Source organism: Malaclemys terrapin, chromosome 1, assembly GCF_027887155.1.
Source record: "Malaclemys terrapin pileata isolate rMalTer1 chromosome 1, rMalTer1.hap1, whole genome shotgun sequence".
NCBI lineage: Eukaryota > Metazoa > Chordata > Testudines > Emydidae > Malaclemys > Malaclemys terrapin.
This window is the reverse complement of record NC_071505.1, coordinates 15,284,817-15,303,493: the sequence shown is the minus strand read 5'-3', so window position 1 is coordinate 15,303,493 and position 18,677 is coordinate 15,284,817. Positions and strand designations below refer to the sequence as shown.

The 18,677-nt window shown below is 43.1% G+C and overlaps 1 protein-coding gene across 2 annotated transcripts in view; it reads right to left on the bottom strand.

Moving 5' to 3' along the window:
- Nucleotides 1–18,677, bottom strand: part of OPTN (optineurin) — a 36,443-nt gene continuing 17,766 nt past the window's right edge. The window contains exons 6-14 of one of the 2 annotated variants that reach the window (XM_054016669.1): nucleotides 16,657–16,788; nucleotides 14,816–14,906; nucleotides 12,906–13,021; nucleotides 11,920–12,069; nucleotides 9,050–9,143; nucleotides 8,126–8,284; nucleotides 7,228–7,358; nucleotides 1,312–1,394; nucleotides 1–1,006 (exon numbers count right to left, since the gene is read on the bottom strand). In XM_054016669.1, coding sequence (XP_053872644.1) covers nucleotides 882–1,006; nucleotides 1,312–1,394; nucleotides 7,228–7,358; nucleotides 8,126–8,284; nucleotides 9,050–9,143; nucleotides 11,920–12,069; nucleotides 12,906–13,021; nucleotides 14,816–14,906; nucleotides 16,657–16,788 — 1,081 coding nt within the window. In that variant the 3' untranslated portion in view covers nucleotides 1–881. Of the gene's footprint in view, nucleotides 1,007–1,311; nucleotides 1,395–7,227; nucleotides 7,359–8,125; nucleotides 8,285–9,049; nucleotides 9,144–11,919; nucleotides 12,070–12,905; nucleotides 13,022–14,815; nucleotides 14,907–16,656; nucleotides 16,792–18,677 lie in introns of both variants that reach the window. The other variant, XM_054016660.1, reaches the window with a different exon arrangement.

Below are 18,677 nucleotides of genomic sequence, written 5' to 3'. Positions count from 1 at the left end.
TATGCACAAGTTGCAAAGTTGGTTCTTGTGTTTTGCAACAGATTTATTTTTCTCGTAAACATGAAACTCAATGAACTCTCCTAAATGATTAAGTTACATCCACCATACCTGTTTCCAGCAAAATATTTTGAGATCTACTGTACAAGTTCAGGTGAATTTATTACAATGAGAGGAGTAAAGATAGCTTCTTTAAACTGTGAATTGTTCTATATTAAAGTCATTCGGTTTTATAGCAGCAGCTACATATTTCAGACCCAACCAGTTTAATCTTACACTTTGCCCACATCTGGTTAAAGCAGAGAGTACACAAACTACAGTATCAATAATCTAACATCAGATTAGCCTGGTTACAGGGAATTCAATAAAACTGCTATTCAGCGCAAAAGCAGGATTCATTTCAAGTGTGTAATGAATACAAAACTATTCCATTTTATTAAAAGCTTCTCAAATATGAGTTAGCTTCCTGATTAAGCCTGAAACTACTTCATCTCTCATGTATAAACTGATCAGCTGTATCTATCTTGTTTCTCTTTTGACTGCATTAATTCAGCCAGATACTGTGAATCATTCTCTGCTCTGAGTGATCATAAACTATGAGAAGTGGAGCTTGTTGTTAGAGGATGATTAAAAGATTCCACCGCAGCAGATATATGTGGAGTTCCGTGAATTAGCAACTTATTTTACAAAATGAAAATTCTCTCTTCCCTAAAGCAAATGGAAATGCTAAAAAAAAAAGTGGTGTTGCCCTGTTGTCAATGAAATCAGTGGAAAAAACCCTGTAAAACTTCCTGGGGAGTAGGATCAGGTCCTATTCTAGAGGGAAAGGATGCATTTGCTTGGCAGGTAAAAATTTCCATTTATGAAGAGTTGGAGATCAGCATTCAGATGATACAGTCCATAACGTGGATCTGAAGCGTGTCCATGTCAGGTAGAATTTCTCCACACTTGGGACAGGAATGTACTGGAATATTCCTCTGCTGCTGCCGCCAGTCCTGAGGATCAGTTCCTGCAGAGAAAGAGAATTAAAACTGTGTTAAACTAGATTTTCACTCTTTTGTGAAAATGTGACTTTAGTGCTGGCAAAAGATGCCAGATTGATAGGCCTGTGGACTGTAGCTAGGGAGTTGCAATTGCTGGCCCATCTTCAATTACAAAAAGGCCCTGCAGGCTGCTGGGCTAAGACAGAGCAGTCCTGAGAGTGCTCAGTATTGTGCTTCTTGACTGGCCTGGCAGCAATGCGAAGCTGGCTTATACTGGGGACAGCAGGGCCAGGCCCAGGATTTGATCCCATAACAATTATCTTCTATTTACCTCTTTGTACAAGATGAGGTGAATGATCTTGATCCACTGATTCTCTGGCTCCGTGACGATTCTGCATTTCCACCAAAGAGTTTCTGCAGAGATTAAAGAAGTTAAGAGGGTGCTCATTTTCAAGCACACACACAAAGCCTGGTAGGAAGAGAAATCTAGTCTAACCTCAAACAATAGGGAAAGCAGAAGGACTGTTTGATACGAACTGCTGAAGGGAACAATTTTAAAGTAGTATATGGCATCAACACAGAAGTTTCTGCCCTGGGACAAGTGCTGAGAACTCTGTCCTTTGGAACATTCTAAGGACTCAAATCATTTAATGCACAACTGTAAGTGTTAAAAGACAAAGTTATACAGGAAAATATTTTGGGCTACATGTCTTGGAGAAGATGGGGATTAATACGAGAATTGAAAGGTGGGTAAGGAAATGGGGAGTCTACAATCGGTTATGCTGAAAGGTGAACTGCCAGGCTGGAGGGAGGTTACTAGTGAAGGATCTGTCTTGGGACAAATCTTATTTTATATTTTAATTTATGACCTGGCACAAAAAGTGGAAGTGTACTAATAAAGTCTGCAGGGGAACAAAGCTGGGAGGTAATGTCAATAGTGAGAGGACCAGATCATCATATAAGGAGATTTGGATGACTTTGAAAACGGGAGTAATAGAAATAGGGTGAAATGTAAAAGTGAAAAGTGCAAGGTCATTCACTTAGGGACTAACAAGCATTTCTGCTATAAGTTGGGGACTTAAGTTGTAAACAACAGAGGAGGAAAACAACCAATGCACCAAGGTCTATCACAGGATGACTATAAGCCACCAATGTGATGTGGCCCTGAAAAAGGCTCATGCAATTCTAGGATGCCTCAGGTGAGGTATTTCCAGTAGTGATAGGGAAGCATTAGTAAGATTGGACCTGGCACTGGTGATACCTCATCTGAAATACTATGTAAAATTCTGGTCTCTCATGTTGAAGAAAGATGAATTCAAACTGGAACAGGTGCAGAAGAAGGGCTACTAGCATGATCAGAGGAATCTTATGAGAGAAGACTTATGGACCTTGGCTTGTTTAGCCTAACCAAAGGATGAGATGAGATATGATTGCTCTCTAAATACATATGAGGGATAAACACCAGGGAGGGAGAGGAGTTGTTTAAGTTAAGGTCCAGTCTTGGCTCAAGAACAAATGGATATAAATTGGCCGGCAATAAGTTTAGGCTTGAAATTAGACAAAGGTTTCTATCTCTCAGAGGAGTGAAGTTCTGGAACAGCCTTCCAAGGGGAACAATGGGGGCAAAAAACCTAACTGACTTTAAGACTTAGCTTGATAAGTTTATGGAGGGGATGGTATGATAAGATTGCTTACAATGCCATATGACCAATCCGCGACTGCTATTGGCAAATATCTCCAACAGCCAGAGATGGGACACTACACTCTGAGTTACTATAGAGAATTCTTTCCTAGTTGTCTGGATGGTGGAGCTTGCCCATATGCTCAGTGTCTAAAGGATTGCCATATTTGGGGTCAGGAAGGAATTCCCCCAAGGTCAGATTGGCAGAAACTCTGGGGTTTTTTGCCTTTCTCTGCAGCGTTGGTCACAGGTCACTTGCTGGTTTGAACTAGAGTAAATGGTGGATTCTCTGTAACTTGAAGTCTTTAAATCAAGATTTGAGGACTTCTGTAATAGGCCTGTAATCTCTGGCTGAATTACTGAAGTAGGGAGTGGGGGTGAGGTTCTGTGTCCTGTGATGTACAGGAGGTCAGACTAGATGATGATGGTTCCTTCTGGCCTCAATATCTAAACATTCTTATGTCTATTTGTCTTCAGTGTTCTGAACACAGCAGAGTGCAATTACATGAAATGTTTGCAGAGAGAATTTGGTTTCAAATTTTCAACTCTTCGATTGTATTGCCAACACAGATACTGTCAAATGCATGAATAACTTATCAGCAGGGCGATAAGTTGATTAAAAAAGCGATTAAAAAATTGGTCGTGATTAATTGCACTGTTAAATAATATAATACCATTTATTTAAATATTTTTGGATATTTTCTACATTTTCAAATATACTGATTTCAATTACAACACAGAATACAAAGTGTACAGTGCTCACTTTATATTTATTTTTATTACAAGTATTTGCACTGTAAAAACAAAAGAAATAGTATTTTTCAATTCACCTAATACAAGTACTGTAGTGCAATCTCTATCATGAAAGTTGAGCTTACAAATGTAGAATTATGTAAAAAACAACAACAACAACAACAACTGCATTCAAAAATAAAACAGTGTAAAATTGTAGAGCCTGCAAGTCCACACAGTCCTACTTCTTGTTCAGCCCATCACACAGACAAACAAGTTTGTTTACATTTGCAGGAGATAATGCTGCCTGCTTCTTGTTTACAAGATCACCTGAAAGTGAGAACAGGCGTTCTCATGGCACTGTTGTAGCCAGCATCGCAAGATATTTATGTGCCAGATGCACTAAAGATTCATATGTCCCTTCATGCTTCAACCACCATTCCAGGGGACATACATCCATGCTGGTGACAGGTTCTGCTCGATAACCATCCAAAGCAGTGTGGTCCGACGCATGTTCATTTTCATTATCTGAGTCAGATGCCACCAGCAGTAGGTTGATTTTCCTTTTTGGTGGTTCGGGTTCTGTAGCTTCTGCAGCAGAGTGTTGCTCTTTTAAGACTTCTGAAAGCATGCTCCATACCTCATCCTGCTCAGATTTTGGAAGGCACTTCAGATTCTTAAACCTTGGGTCGAGTGCTGTAGGTATCTTTAGAAATCTCACATTGGTACCATCTTTGTGTTTTGTGAAATCTGCATTGGAAGTGTTCTTAAAATGAAAAACATGTGCTGGGTCATCATCCGAGAATGTTATAACATGAAATATATGGCAGAAGGTGGGTAAAACAGAGCAGGGGACATACAATTCTTCCCCACGGAGTTCAGTCACAAATTTAATTAACACATTTTTTTAACGAGCGACATCAACATGGAAGCATGTGCTCTGGAATGGTGGCCGAAGCATGAAGAGGCATACCAATGTTTAGCATATCTGGCACGTAAATACCTTGCAATTCCAGCTACAAAAGTGCCATGTAAATGCCTGTTCTCACTTTCTGGCGACACTGTAAATAAGAAGAGGGCTGCATTATCCCCTGTAAATGTAAACAAACTTGTTTGTTTTAGCGATTGGCTGAACAAGAAGTAGGACTGAGTGGACTTGTAGGCTCTGAAGTTTTACACTGTTTTGTTTGAGTGCAGTTATGTAACAAAAAACAAAACAAAAAAACAACCTACATTTGTAAGTTGCAATTTGACGACAAAGATTGCACTACAGTACTTGTATGAGGTGAATTAAAAATACTATTTCTTTTATCATTTTTACAGTGCAAATATTTGTAATAAAAATAATATACACTGATTTCAGTTACAACACGGAATACAATATATACTCAAAAAAATTAATCATGATTTAAAAAAATCATGCTTAATCGCAGTTTTAATCGCACTGTTCAGCAAAAGAATACCAATTGCCTGAGCAAAGGGCAGAAGAGAGGTCCTCCAAGCAGCCTCGAGTGGCTGTGTGGGAAGCAGCCAATCAGGGCCCAGCAGGCCAGTATAAGCGCTGCAGGGGAAGAGTGAGTTCAGTTCCTTGCTTTTATCTCACAGACGGACTGTATACGACTTGGATGGAGGACTGAGTCAGCAAAGGCCCACCAAAAACAGGTAGAGAGAGTGCAGGCACACATACTTGGTCAGGGGGTGCTCGTGAGAGGTGAGTGCAACCCTGTTACACTGATTTATTCAGACCAGCCCCTGCACACAACGGGATCATGGAAGAGCAGATAAGAGCTCTCGGCCAGCAGCGGCAGATTGCAGGAGCTGCAAAGTCCCAGCAAGCTGTCCAGCAGCAGTATGGCAAAACCCTGGAGGGACTTTAACAGCAGCAACTCCAGGATCACCAGTCTCAGGCGTGGCAGGGAGCTTGGCAGCCATGACAGCCAGGCCCAGCCACTGCAGATGCTGCAAAGGAAAGAGTCGGAAGACCCCACCATGGAGCTGCAGGTACTATGGACAAGTGGGGAAGGTGAGATGGGTTTACCCTGCTACAACCATTGCTTGTAAGACCAGACCAGTTGCCGTAAGAGCCATCGAGACCAGTGAAGGCCAGGCTGACCAAGACACCCGGCCACAAATGGCTGAGGCTTAGGCTGTAGTGAAGGCGGAACAGAGGATCATCAGGACTCAGTTTAGGGCTTGGAAGGCTACCCCAGGGACAACTGGTTTCTATTACGGGGAAATGCGTCACATAAGAAGGTACTGCCCCAAGAAAAACTCTAACTCAGGAAGGCAGTACTAGAACAATCATAGACCCAGGTCTCCCCATAACTGGCAAAGCTGGGCTAGACAAAGCAGCAGGATTGAGGCCCACAGGACAGAAATGAGAAAGCAGTTGTAGGGTTTGAACAGCTCTTTTGCTGAAGGCAAGACCCAGTCTCTGTCATGAGGAAAGAGAACATGGGGAATGTACCTAATGTGTCGCAGGAACTGAGGCAGGACCAGGGCCCTGAAATTATTCTGATGGAGAAGAGCCCAGTGAGAGGACAGCGGGGTTCCCTGACGAGAGGTGTCAGACAAAGGGAAACCTGTTTCACAGGGCCTCGGAGCTCAGAGAACAACTGATAGCCAGGACTCTTGGTTGGGCACCAGGCGCCCCTACAACCTGCCAAACCAGATGAATGCTCTCTGGCATGAAATAAACAACAGGTTGAAGGCTTATGAGACCCAGATTCAGGAAACAGAACAGAGGTGGTTTCAATCAGTAAAATGGGAGCAAGAGCTGACCAGCAGTGCTTTCTGCTGCAAAATGAACTGACTAGGCTCCAGAACCTGCTCAAGGTCCAGCCAGGATCAAAGTGCAACTTGGCTAAGAAGAAAGACCCTTTTCCAGATCAGGCTCCTTCCTTAAGTAGCTCTGTGACACACCTATCAATTATGCCCTGCTTCTTCACTTCTCTCCCAGGCCTTTCTACCTGGAGAGCTAGTCATGGTAGTCTCTGCCCTGGTGCCTCAGGGTTTCTCTCCTAGTCCTCTCTACCTGGAGAGCTTTTAACAATTCCTTGTCCCAGTTAGTCTAACTCCAAGCAGAGAGGCCTGGAAGGGAACCCTGACCAAAAGGGGCAGAGATTATAAAAGCTCTCCAGGTAGACAGGCCTGGGAGGCAAGACCTTGAGCAACCAGGGCAGAAAGTAAATAGCTCTAGAGGTAGAAAGGACTGAGGGAGAAGACCCTGATCCACTGGGGTGAGAGACTACCAAATCTCTCCAGATACTAGATATCTGGGTAGTGAAAGAATGGTTGGTTTGTTTTCTTTTAAGACACAGTTTATATCTATTGACTTACTTTTTAGAAGAGACCTGAAAAATCTGAACAAATGGGGTTTCAGATTAAGCTAATTTACAGAGAGAGTCCTTAGGTGAAATTCTGGCCCCATTGAAATCAATGGGGCCAGGGTTTCACCCACTGAGTTTAACTGTATATTTCAAGTATGTATAATACTTTCATAATTCACAAGGGGGTGTCATATGGCTTAATTTATTTTGGTGCTTTGAGTTCTTTGGATCAATCTCGCACACACGCTCACTGTTCTGTCATCTGGCTAATTTCTTACTTAAATCAGCTAGTTCACTATAAAGCCAAGTCTCTGGCTTCTAGAGCTTTTTGTTGTCGTTTGTTTTTTTAACTTTATTGAGGAGCACAGGTGTGTTGTGGCTTCAAACACTCATTAAAGCCAATGTTGATTTTAATGAGTCCCTAGCCAGCTCCCCAACACAAGAGACAACAAGATGATCCAGACAACTCGGTCAGAAACATGTTTGGAATTAATCAGTTTCTCACCTGCCAAGATTTTCAAGAGTAAGTTTCTCTTGTAGCAGGTATGTCAGCTGTACAGCCAACTGTTCTTTTTCCTCATGTATCTTCTCTCTTGCTTTTCTCTCAGCATGGAAGTCAGAACAATAAACCTCCATCTGGTCAGAAAAAATAAAATCATGTTCAGCATTTACTATTTAGATCAGATCTAACTATCAGTGTATAAATTAATCCCATTTGCCAACACAGCCAACCAGTATGTTATTGTATTGCAAAAGCCCCTATAAGCCCAACCAAAATCAGTGCCTCCGTTGTACTAGAAGCTGCACATACACATGGGAACATGTAGTCCAAGACCCAAAGAGCTAATAGCAAAGAAAGGCTGGGAGAAATCAGGCATCATCATCTCCATTTTACAGGCAGGACTGATGCAACAACAGTGAGCAGGAGACTTGTCCAAGGTCATACAGAAAATCTCTGGCAGAGCCAGAAATTGGTCCCAGAACTCCAGAGTTCCAGTTCAAGACCAGCCTTCTTCCTATTCACACTTTACACTGATGACTTCATTTAATTTGACTAAAACCACCACTCTAACATTAAGGGAGCCAATTGAAAATAGAATATTTTTGTTCTATATCAACTACCAAACTTTTTATTGGTGGTGCGAAATTGTGTCACTCAGACTCATTTAGTTCCCAGAAATCCCATCCATTAAGGTCAATGGTAGCTGGGAATTCAAAGTACAGATTCTACAAGGATCTATAGGGGAAACTCAAACAGGGAATTATATATCTGGACTCTTGTAAGTCTGTTTTAAATTATTCAGAGCAATTGCTTGAGCCATTAGGGTTTTTCTTCCAATTTCTGAACACTGGGAAGGAGAACTATCCAAGCCTCCCTGACTTTTCTGAAGGACACCCCGTACCTGAGCTCGGAGGACAGCCATGGTTTCAAGGTCTTCCTCCTGCTTAGCAATGGTCTGCTTCATTTCATCCATCTGTAGCTGTTTTGTAGCCAAAGCTCTCTCCGCCAGCTCTAGCTTTTTATTCAGGTCCTCTACCACCGCCTTATCCACTCTCGCCAACTGCAAGGAAGAATTAATTTAAATGGCCTGATTTCCCCCCACCCCTCCCCAAAAAAGATCCATCAGCTCAAGGCTACTTCCAGCTCCCAGATATACAGCTCCCACCAGTCCCCACTGTGTCAAGCCCAAAAGGAATCTCTTTATGCAGTCTATGAAGATCTTCCCTTTTTTTTTTTTTTTTTTTTTTTAAACTGAAGAGTAAGGTCTCTGTTAAAAGTACTGGGAAAAGCAACCAAGTTCAAAGCTAAGGCTTAATTAACCCTATTCTTCCCGCTATTGCAACATATATTGTATAGTACTTTATTATATGTATTCCAGGAGCCTCAGTCATATATTGGGACCTGACTGTGTGAGGCACTGTAAGTAAAGAACTAAAAAGATGATCCCTGCCCCAAAGACCTTATTTTCTTAAGATTACACTAACATTTAGATGCTTAACTTCTGACTCTTGAGTTAGGATAGACTAAGAATTGCTGAAATGTATGCAATTGTGTCTCATTGCTGTAGCTTGCAGCCTACAGAGGATATCAGCACTAACCCAGCAGAGATGTGGTTCATCTTTAGCTGAAGTGGTGGGAGGTGGCGTTTGTGTTTTTGGAGCAGGAGATGTCAAGGTCTGTCCTTACTAATGACCATGAAATCTATGTGGCTATGGTGTATGGTAAAGCTGAAAAATCATGAAGTCGTTGGCCACAATATTGTTACAATCCACATTCATTTCTCTCCCCTAAAACTCATTGCAATTTCTCTTCATAACCAGTTTACCTCGTTGTTTTTTAGTTCTTCAATGGTTTTCATTGCATCACTGAGTTCAGGGAGAAGCTTGCTGTACGTATGCTGCAAGTCAGAAAACTTTGTCCTGTTTAAGAGAAAAAAAATTACATCTGAAATGCTACTTCTATCATCTTCCATTTTGTTAAATTGTTCCACTGGCTCCCACTTTAGGATTTCTTTCATCACTCCTCCCCGTCAAACTTGCAAATCTCCAGCGTTTATACACCGATCCAGAAAGCTGAAGGACTAACTATCAACTATCAGAATTTTCTCCAGTCTGACTTTACTTTTTTACAGGAAAATAAAAACAAAACAAAAAAACACAAAAACCTCTAACAACTTACAAATGGTATTTCAGTCTGACGATAAAAAGTAGCCTTCTATCCCTCACCATACCCTCTCTCAAAGTCTCTGGTGCTGGTCTTTTCACAGATTTCAAGTCCAGAAGGGACCATTCCGATCACTTAAATCAGGCCTCCTGTAGTACAGGCCAAAGAATCTCACCCAATAATTTCAGCGCCAAGCCCATAGCTTCTGTGAGAGATACAGCATATCTTTTGAAAAGATAGCCAGTCTGGACTTGAAGATTTCAAGTGAAGGAGAATTTGCCATGTCCCTAGGTAAACTGCCCCAGTGGTGACTTACCCTCATTGTTAAAAATTTGTCCCTTATTTCCAGTCAGACTTTGTCTATCTTCAGCTTCCAGCCATTTGATCTCATTATGCTTTTTTCTGATAGATTAAATTGCCATATACTATCCAGGTAGGTGCTTATAGACCATGGAACAGTCACCTCTTTAACATCTCTTCATTAAATAAAATGGACCGAGCTAAGCTTTTGAAGTAGTGTTTCTTAACAGTTTTTAATTCTTCTATGACTATTATTTGTGGCGCTTCTTACCAAAACACTGACCCCAGCAGAGTTTGGAGGCATTGGTGTTTCCCATGCCCTCTTCTCTCACTCTTTCTGAGCAGCTTGGTTTTTTGCCTTCCTCTGCAGCATGAGGCATGGGTCACTTGTAGGTTTAAGCTAGTGTAAATGGTGGATTCTCTATATCCAAGTCTTTAAGCCATGATTTGAGAACTTCAGTAACTCAGCCAGAGTTTAGGGGTCTACTACAGGAGTGGGTGGGTGAGGTTCTGTGGCCTGCAGTGTGCAGGAGGCCAGACTAGATGATCATGATGGTCCCTTCTGACCTTAGAGTGTATGAGACTTCATCCATTCTCCTGGTGCCATCTGGGCCATTTGGGTTACTTTCTCTAGAGCAGGAGTTCTCAAACTTTATTGCACCACGACCCCCTCTGGACAACAAAAATTACTACGTGACCCCAGGAAGGGACCAAAGCCTGAGCCTGTCCAAGCCCCTGCTACCCTGGAGCGGGGGCAATGCCAAAGCCTGAGCCCTGCTGCCCCGAGCAGGGAGGAGGCAAAGCCGGGGGCTTCAGCTCAGGCAGGGGGCCCGTAACCGGAGCCCTGCCACTTAGGTCTGAAGCCCTCAGTCGTCAGCTTTGGCCCCGGGGTGGTGGGGCTTCGGCTTTAGCCCTGGACCCCAGCAAGTCTAATGCCAGTAATGGCAACCCCATTAAAATGGGGTTGTGATCCACTTTGGGGTTCTAACCCACAGCTGGAAAACCACTGCTCTAGAGCACCGTGCTCATGACCAGAGCGCTTCCAGTAACAATGTGAACATGTCTACAAACATTTGAGAGTATCCAGGGTACTGTCTTGTTCCCACCAGAGTAATGGTCAGTTCCCAAGCCTTTCCTTCAAGGCTGTCTTCAAGCCCTGCATATAACTGATTGCAGCTCTTGGGTCCAAGGAAGTGACAAATTAGGGAACTGCTCACAAGAGCCTGTTATAATAATTAATCCAACTGATCTGCCTTGGTACTGAAATGCCTGGTAGACCTTGCTCAGTATCTACAAGCATAAACTGCTTGTCTTGATTTTCAAGGCCCCTCAGAGCCTATCCTAAAATTTGTGTCTATGTCGATCAGACTGGAGTAGTTCAGTTTTATGGCTGGTCACATGTAGCCATCATTTGGATGTAACCTCAGAGGGGAGGTTCCTCAGATTTATCCTTAAAAAATAATTCAGTTGCATTTCCACTTTCTTTTGTAAGCCAAGTGAAGAAAATGCCTATTATGTAGCAACCTGGGGAATTAAACTTAGTCCAGACAAGTGAAATTATTAACTGGCTGCTGGACAAAACTACCAACCTGCAGAAATTCCTGCTGATTGGGAGATGAGCCCCGTGCTACACGCTGGGGACAGCATATGGGTAACTAGCCAAGTGCAGTCTTTCAAAAATGCATTGTGGGTATGTTTGTGCAGCTCCATAGGAAGAATTTAGTAAAATACAGTAACAGGCTAGGCAAAGTATCCATTTCTTCACCTTTTGTAAGGAAAAAGCCAAGATGGGAAGCCAGTTTGTGTTTCTGGCCTCAGGCTGGACACAGTAAGTTAATGTACGCAATATTTGAAGGCAGGGATCTGTTTAGATCAGCAACACGTCCCTGAGATGGCAAAGTACAACTTGTGCCCTTCTCTAGCTGTATACAAGTCAGAGGTTAGAGCTGGGATTTCCCCAAAGGTTGGGGCTCTTTGGAAGTGAAGATCCACTTTGGGCCTACTGTAGAGAGAGGTTTGAATTGTCAACTTGGATAAACGGAAGCTATCTGGATCCAGTTCAGATTAATCTCTACAAGCTCAATTTAACGGGGGTGGGGGGGTGGGGGGGAGAAAGGAGTGTGCACACACAGTCACATCTGAGATTCAATTACTCCTTGGATACATTACCATAGATTCTCCCCACCTGACCTCTACATATCTTTGTAAAGTACAAAATCTTGTCACACTCACTTTTCTTCCTTTGTTTTGGCTTGTTCCAGTTTGAGCTCTGACTGCATGCTCTCCACCTGAAGCTCTAGCTTTTTAATGCTATATAGGTGCTGCTGCCTCTCATCCAAATCTGCTGAAGTAACAGAGTTTTTTCTTTCAAGTATCTGACACCTGACAAAAAGGAAGGAGAGTGGTTATCTTTCCTATCTCCCTTTTTTTGATGGAAGTCATCATGATGGGTATCATACAAAGAGAACCTATATTTGTGATTAATATTTACCCCCAAAGCTTATTTCATGAGACTGAAGAAAAAACCCCATGCACAACTGTAAGAAAATAAAGGGATTGAACTATACCCTTTTCCTTAGGTTATATGCTCTCAAAAAGATGGGAATTGTGGCTAAAAGTTTTTAAAAAATGGGTGCCTAAAGTGAGGCTCTTACTTTTTTTTAAATGCACCTAATTAAGTGGCCTGATTTTCAAGTGTGCTGAGAACTCGTGTGAATAATGGTTCAAATTGGGCCCTTACCTGCTTTTCTTAAGATTGCAAATCTCTTCCTTCAAGGGATTTCATTTATTTTAAAATGCCCCTTCACATCAGAAGGGATTAAATCCTCAGGCTGTAATCAGGATTCACATGGTCTATTGCTAACTCTGCTTGACTCGGGGTGGCATCTCAAATCTTGCGAAAGCCACTGAGGACTAGATCCTCAAAGGTATTTTAGGCACCTAACTCCCACAGAAATAAATAGTAGTCAGGTGCCTAAATACTTTTGGATATCTGGGCCTTTGTTTCCGGACCTGTAAAATGAGATTAATACATACCCACTTCTCAGAAGTATCATAAGGCTTAATCAATAATAATATCTAGCTTTAATATAGTGCTTTTCATAAGTAGAACTGAAAGCACTAGTTAGTGTTTGTAAAGCTTGTTAAACTCCCCAGATGGAAGGGGTTATGAACATTAAGATGATCATCAGCAGAACATTTCCTTTTCTGAGCCTTACTTTTCTTGAAGCCTCTTCTGGATCAGCTCAGCTTCTTTTAATTTAGCATGGGCCTCCTGAAGTTCTTTGAAGAGGGATGAGACCTGCAGGTTCAGGATTTCTATTTCACTACCAACCTGTCAGAAAGAAGGAAATTATACTCAGACAGTTCAAGATTTGAAAATTGCAAACAAACTAGACACCTGTATCAGGCAACCACCATTCTCTTTCTAAAGAGAATAGCACAAATCATTCAGCACCAGTAAACTCTGCTCCACTGTGAGATTAATATAAAGATCTTCCAATTACTGAGCATTCCTAAAGAAAGCAGAGCTGCAATTTTGGGCACCCCAAACTTCTTTAAAATTCTGGGGAAATGGCCACAGACTACCTCTCCAACCATCACCTGCCTCCAAACAGGAAAGTAATGACAGGCAAACTCCAGCATCATCTGACCTCTCAACTTCCTGAAAACTTCAAGACCAGGGGACAGCACAGCCACAACCCTAGTGGCACTTTAAGACAACTCTCCTATTAATGGACAAAGGTCATCTCCAAGCTGCTGCTGACCCGCTTACATGACTTAGCTGGAGTAGATGGTACAGCATTGCAACAGCTGCGGTCTTCTCTCTCACACCAGACTCAGTGGTGATGGGCAACTGCTCCTGGTCCCCCAGGGCTCTCACCTGCATGGTCTCCAAAAGATCCACCCTGCTCTCCTGGCCCCCTACAACTTCTGCATTGGTGAAAGCTGCTTGGAGAGTTGGTGAAACAACATGAGCTCTGCTGCCAACACCACACTGAGGAAACCCAGCTATACACTTCATGTTTTCACAGAGGCAGCCAGCACAGTCATAAATATGTCACAATGCCTACATCTGGATTAAAGGTATCTGACTCAACCTGAACCCAGGCAAGACTGAAGTGATCAGAAGAGGAAAATACTTGAAGAAATTTGCTAGGACATCTCCCACCCTGTTCATCAGACTGATATGGAGAGGTAGTTTGGCTGGGATACTACCTGGTCATTTAGGGGATGGTGGGTATCAATGGCTGGGATTCCCCTACCCTTCAAATGGTTTGTGGCGGCAAAAAAAAAAAAACCCTACACAAACACACCACCACCACCTTCTTCCACTTTCAGCTGCTACAATCCTCTACCCCTTCTACCTTGAAGATCTAGCCCCAATAATCCATGCGTTTATCACCTTCAGACTTGATTACTATAATTCACTGTACTTGTGGCTAAACATTCAAGCAACAGAGAAACCAGCTTATGCAGAATACAAATGCCAGCCACTGTGAGCTTACTACTTCGTTCTTCATTGGCTTCCACTGTCAGTTCAAGGCCTTAATTCGAAGGATTAAAACCCAGCTATATCAGTGACTGCATCTATGTCCAAGACAGTTGTGCTCCTCCATGGCAATGAACTCACCAAAACCAGGGGGGGAAAATGCATTAATGCTAGGAGAGAAATAACCCCCATCCAAACATGGATTCAGGCCTGAACTCTGCAGCTAGGGTCTGTCTTTTACACCATATTGCCAGTGGATTGTGGCCCAAGACATGGGAGGATTACTCCAAATTAGAGGGATTCTCTGTGGGCATCCTATGTCACTCCTTCATGCCCTGTTTAGAGGGCATGGTCAAGATAGTTGGGCATGAGTGGGACTCCACTATGTCCCACTGATTCCCGGCTGCTGTAACTGCCTCTTGGGGCCATTGGTAGTTTGTGTAATTTAGAACAACCTTCAGGAGAACCTGTCCAGGAGCAGGGGAGCATGGAGTTCACCTTTGTATCTTCCTCTTGAGCTTTGCCCAATGCTCCTCAGGTTCAGCCAAAGGGCTGGACACTTGTATCATTAACACCAATCTTGCCTGTCCCAGTTCTTTGTAGTTGCTCAAAATCGCCCAGATGACTGGTACATACTGTCTTTGCACTTTCATCCTCTTCTTCTGCCCATTCCGTTTGAGTTCCACTCTCCAGATAATCAGCCACTTCCTTCTCCAGCGTTGATAGCCTGAGAAATGTAAGGAGCCAATGACGACAGTTTCAACACACATTCAGTATGAGATAATGAGCATTTTAAAAAGTGGGAGCATTCAGAGGCCATATGATATTGCTGTATATATTACTCTAACATTAACATTTCCCGTAGGAGTCAAAAAAAAAAAAATAAGCACACACTGAAATATGAAGATATGTCCAGAAGCTGACTTTTTTTTTTTTTTTTTTTGGATTCCCCCATATACCTTGCCCTTACTTCATTTTTATATATAAAGACATACAAGTTAATTTTCATGGTACAGGAATAAATGGGGATTCAGCTGTAATGATCAATGTTCATAGTGATCATGCCACAGTACAAATGAAAGCTACTTTCCAAAAATCTTTTTCTATGGGTATGGATGCATCTGTCCCTTGCGTCTCTTGGAAGTTGGGAATACGATCAGAAATATCAATTCTGAATCCATTTTTTCCTTTGAGGTTTTCAAATAGTAAAGAGAATTTCACACTTTTTTGAGGATACATCTACACTACAAATTAAGGTGCAATTAATTTGTGGGTAGGTACATCCATACTAACTGTAATATAGCAGCATGGACTCTAGTGAGGGCTAACAACCTGAGTACATAGTGTCCCAGGCAGGCTTTTACTGGGGCAGTTAGCCTATGCAGAAACCTGTGACAACTACATCTTCACTGCTATTGTTACCTGTGCTAACCAGATTAAAGCCAGCATGTGTACGCCTGCCAACACTACAAAAAACAATTTAAACTGCAGTGTAGACATACCCTGAGGATATGCCTACGCTGCTATTAAACACCCTCAGCTCGCCCGTGTCAGCCTGAGGGGCTTTGGCCATGGAGCTATTTAATTGTGGTGTAGCTATTTGGGCTTAGGCTGGAGGTGTTTAATTGCATGGTGTTTAATTGCAGTGTAGATATTGCCAATAGCCCAATTACTTTCTGGATAAGCTGGTTTTCACTTCTAGGAAGGCCGTTAAGAACCATTATGTGACTGATTTGCACTGGTATAGTGTCTACTCTGAACAGATCTCACACGGTCCTTGCAAAATGGAAATCGTGGAGCAGCTTCTGCTCACACCAGTGGAATTCCATTAACTTGAACAGTTACTTCCAATTTACACCAATGTGACTGAGCTTATGCAGTTTCATCTGGGACATTCATTTTAGGTATCTGGAATTAAATTTATTTTAGGCATTCTAGTGAGCTTTCAAAAAAGATGTATCTGAGAGTCTCAAACATTAAAGAATTAAAGCCCTGTGACGTAACTATTTTTATTCCACTATATAAAATTTGACTTGCCCAAGGTTCCATAGAAAGGACATCACACCATGAGAATATTTCATTGGAAAACTGCAGAGAACAGTGTGTGAGCAATTCATGAGGTAAAATGTTCTCAAATATCCATCATACCATTTCACTTCCATTTTGGGAAACTACAAACCCAGAGAGGGCAATGGGAAAAGGATCCTGAACTGCTGTGTGTTAAGAGAATTAAGAGAACAGGAGATAGAAGAAGAGAACCTGTGATTTACCCCTCCCACAGCTACAATAAAGGAGTCCTTATGAGATAAATGTTGGTCAATGCACAGCGGCATGGACTACAGCCCATATACTACTGTCAACATCATATTGACATTTTAGCTTGTCCCTGTCTAGCCACAGGTTTGGTAGCTTTGGCTGAAATGGTTCTAAGGGATAATGGTTGCAATTCAAAATATTTGTTACCATCTATTATATACCTCTCCTTGTGTTCTTGAAGTTCCTTTTCAAGGGTCTCCCTCATCTGAGTCTCATTTCTAAGGCAACACAGAAGTTGGCTAACAGTAAGCTCTTCAGATTCCAAATTCTTTGGTTCATCCACAGATCTGCTCCTGCTATGATCAAACATGCTATTAGTACAGGTGATTACAAATTAATTTTACAGTCCACCATTTGCCTAGCTGAATGCCAAGATTTTCAGAAGTGACTAGTGATTCTGGATGCCCAACTTAAGACACCTTATAGCAGGGGTCGGCAACCTACGGCACGCGAGCCGATTCTGAGTGGCACGCAGCTCCCTGCCGCAGTCCCGGCTCCCAGCCCCACTCAGCTCCCCCCCCCCCCCCCGCCCACCGCTCTCCCCTGCGGGGGCAGGCGGCAGAAGCTTGATTCTGCGGCAGCCAAGCTTCCCCCCTCCCCCGCTTCTTCCCCCAGCGGTGCTTTCCTGCCCCTCCTCCTCTCCGTCCCTGGCCAATCAGCTGATGGCCCTAGTGAGGGGGAAGAGAGGCAGCGTGCTCCCTGCTCCGTAGAGGACGCAGAGAGAGGTAGGGACGGAGCCTGGGGGAAGGGGGTGAAACAGGGCATATCCCTTCCAGCCCCCTGCCCTGAGCTGCTCAGGGCAGGGGGCTGGGAGCACCCCCACGAGCCGAGCACCCCAGCCTTCTGCCCTGCACTCCCCACCCCAACACACACCCATCCCTCTGCCCTGCACTCCCACAGCCCCATCCCTCTGCTCTGAACCTCCAACACACACCCAGCCTTCTCCCCTGCACCCCCCACGCCCCGCAGCCTTCTGCCCTGCACCCCCACAGCCCCATCCCTCTGCCCTGAACCCCCCCCCACAGCCTTCTGCCCTGCACCCCCCACAACCCCAGCCCTCTGCCCTGATCTCTGAACCTCCGCCACACACACCCCAGCCTTCTGCCCTGAACCCTCTCCCCCAGCCCTGACCCCTGAAACACTCCCCCCCCCCCCCCCCCAGATCTGGGATCCCGGCCACAGGCCCAGATCAGCCCTTTGCCGGCCTAGGTGAACAGAACCCCAGGCTGGCAGCAAGCTGAGCAGGCTGGTAGCATAAGATCAGCATTTTAATTTAATTTTAAATGACGCTTCTTAAACATTTTGAAAACCTTGTTTACTTTACATACAATAGTTTAGTTATATAATATAGACTTATAGAAAGAGACCTTCTAAAAACGTTAAAATGTATTACCGGCATACGAAACCTTAAATTAGAGTGAATAAATGAAGACTCGGCACACCACTTCTGAAAGGTTGCCGACCCCCTGCCTTATAGGGATCACATTTTCAGAAATTGTTGAGAACCAGCCCTCTGAAAGTCAGGCCCTATTAGGATGTCTCAAGTTGGACATCCAGAAAATGAGTTTTGCCAAAAGATTAAAATAGTGGCAGCCCATGATCTTCAAGATCTGTCTCCATGACCATGAGTGCAGTTCTTGCTTCGAGCACCACTTCAAAAACAGCTCATAACAAGAGTGAGGATGTATTTAACCACTTAACTGAGTAGGTCTATGCAAAAACAGAAACCTGACATTTAAAATATTCACAAATATATTATAGGTCATTTTGTGGAACCAAAGTGTTGCTTTTCATGATGGATGTCTTCACAAAATGGCTTTTCCAATTAAACTTCACATCTCTCTACAAAACAATTCCCCCCCCCGCCCCAAAATCCCAGTAAAATGACATTGTCACTAAAATTGCCTTATTTTTGAGCCAATAAACCCTGTAGTATTTCACCCCCATAAAATGCTTTTTTATGTCAGATTATGATAGTGGAAGACACATTAGTTCATGACATCAAATCCGAGACCTCACTACAAGTAATAGGGAAATTAACTTTCCTGTGATATGACACAACGTTCCACTCCTTGTGGCGTGGGAGTGTGTGTCTGGCTATTCACTATGTTCATACTCCCTAAATTTTGTGATAGGATGTATAGGAATCATATTATGTGCTACTGAAATGTAGCAAGCATGT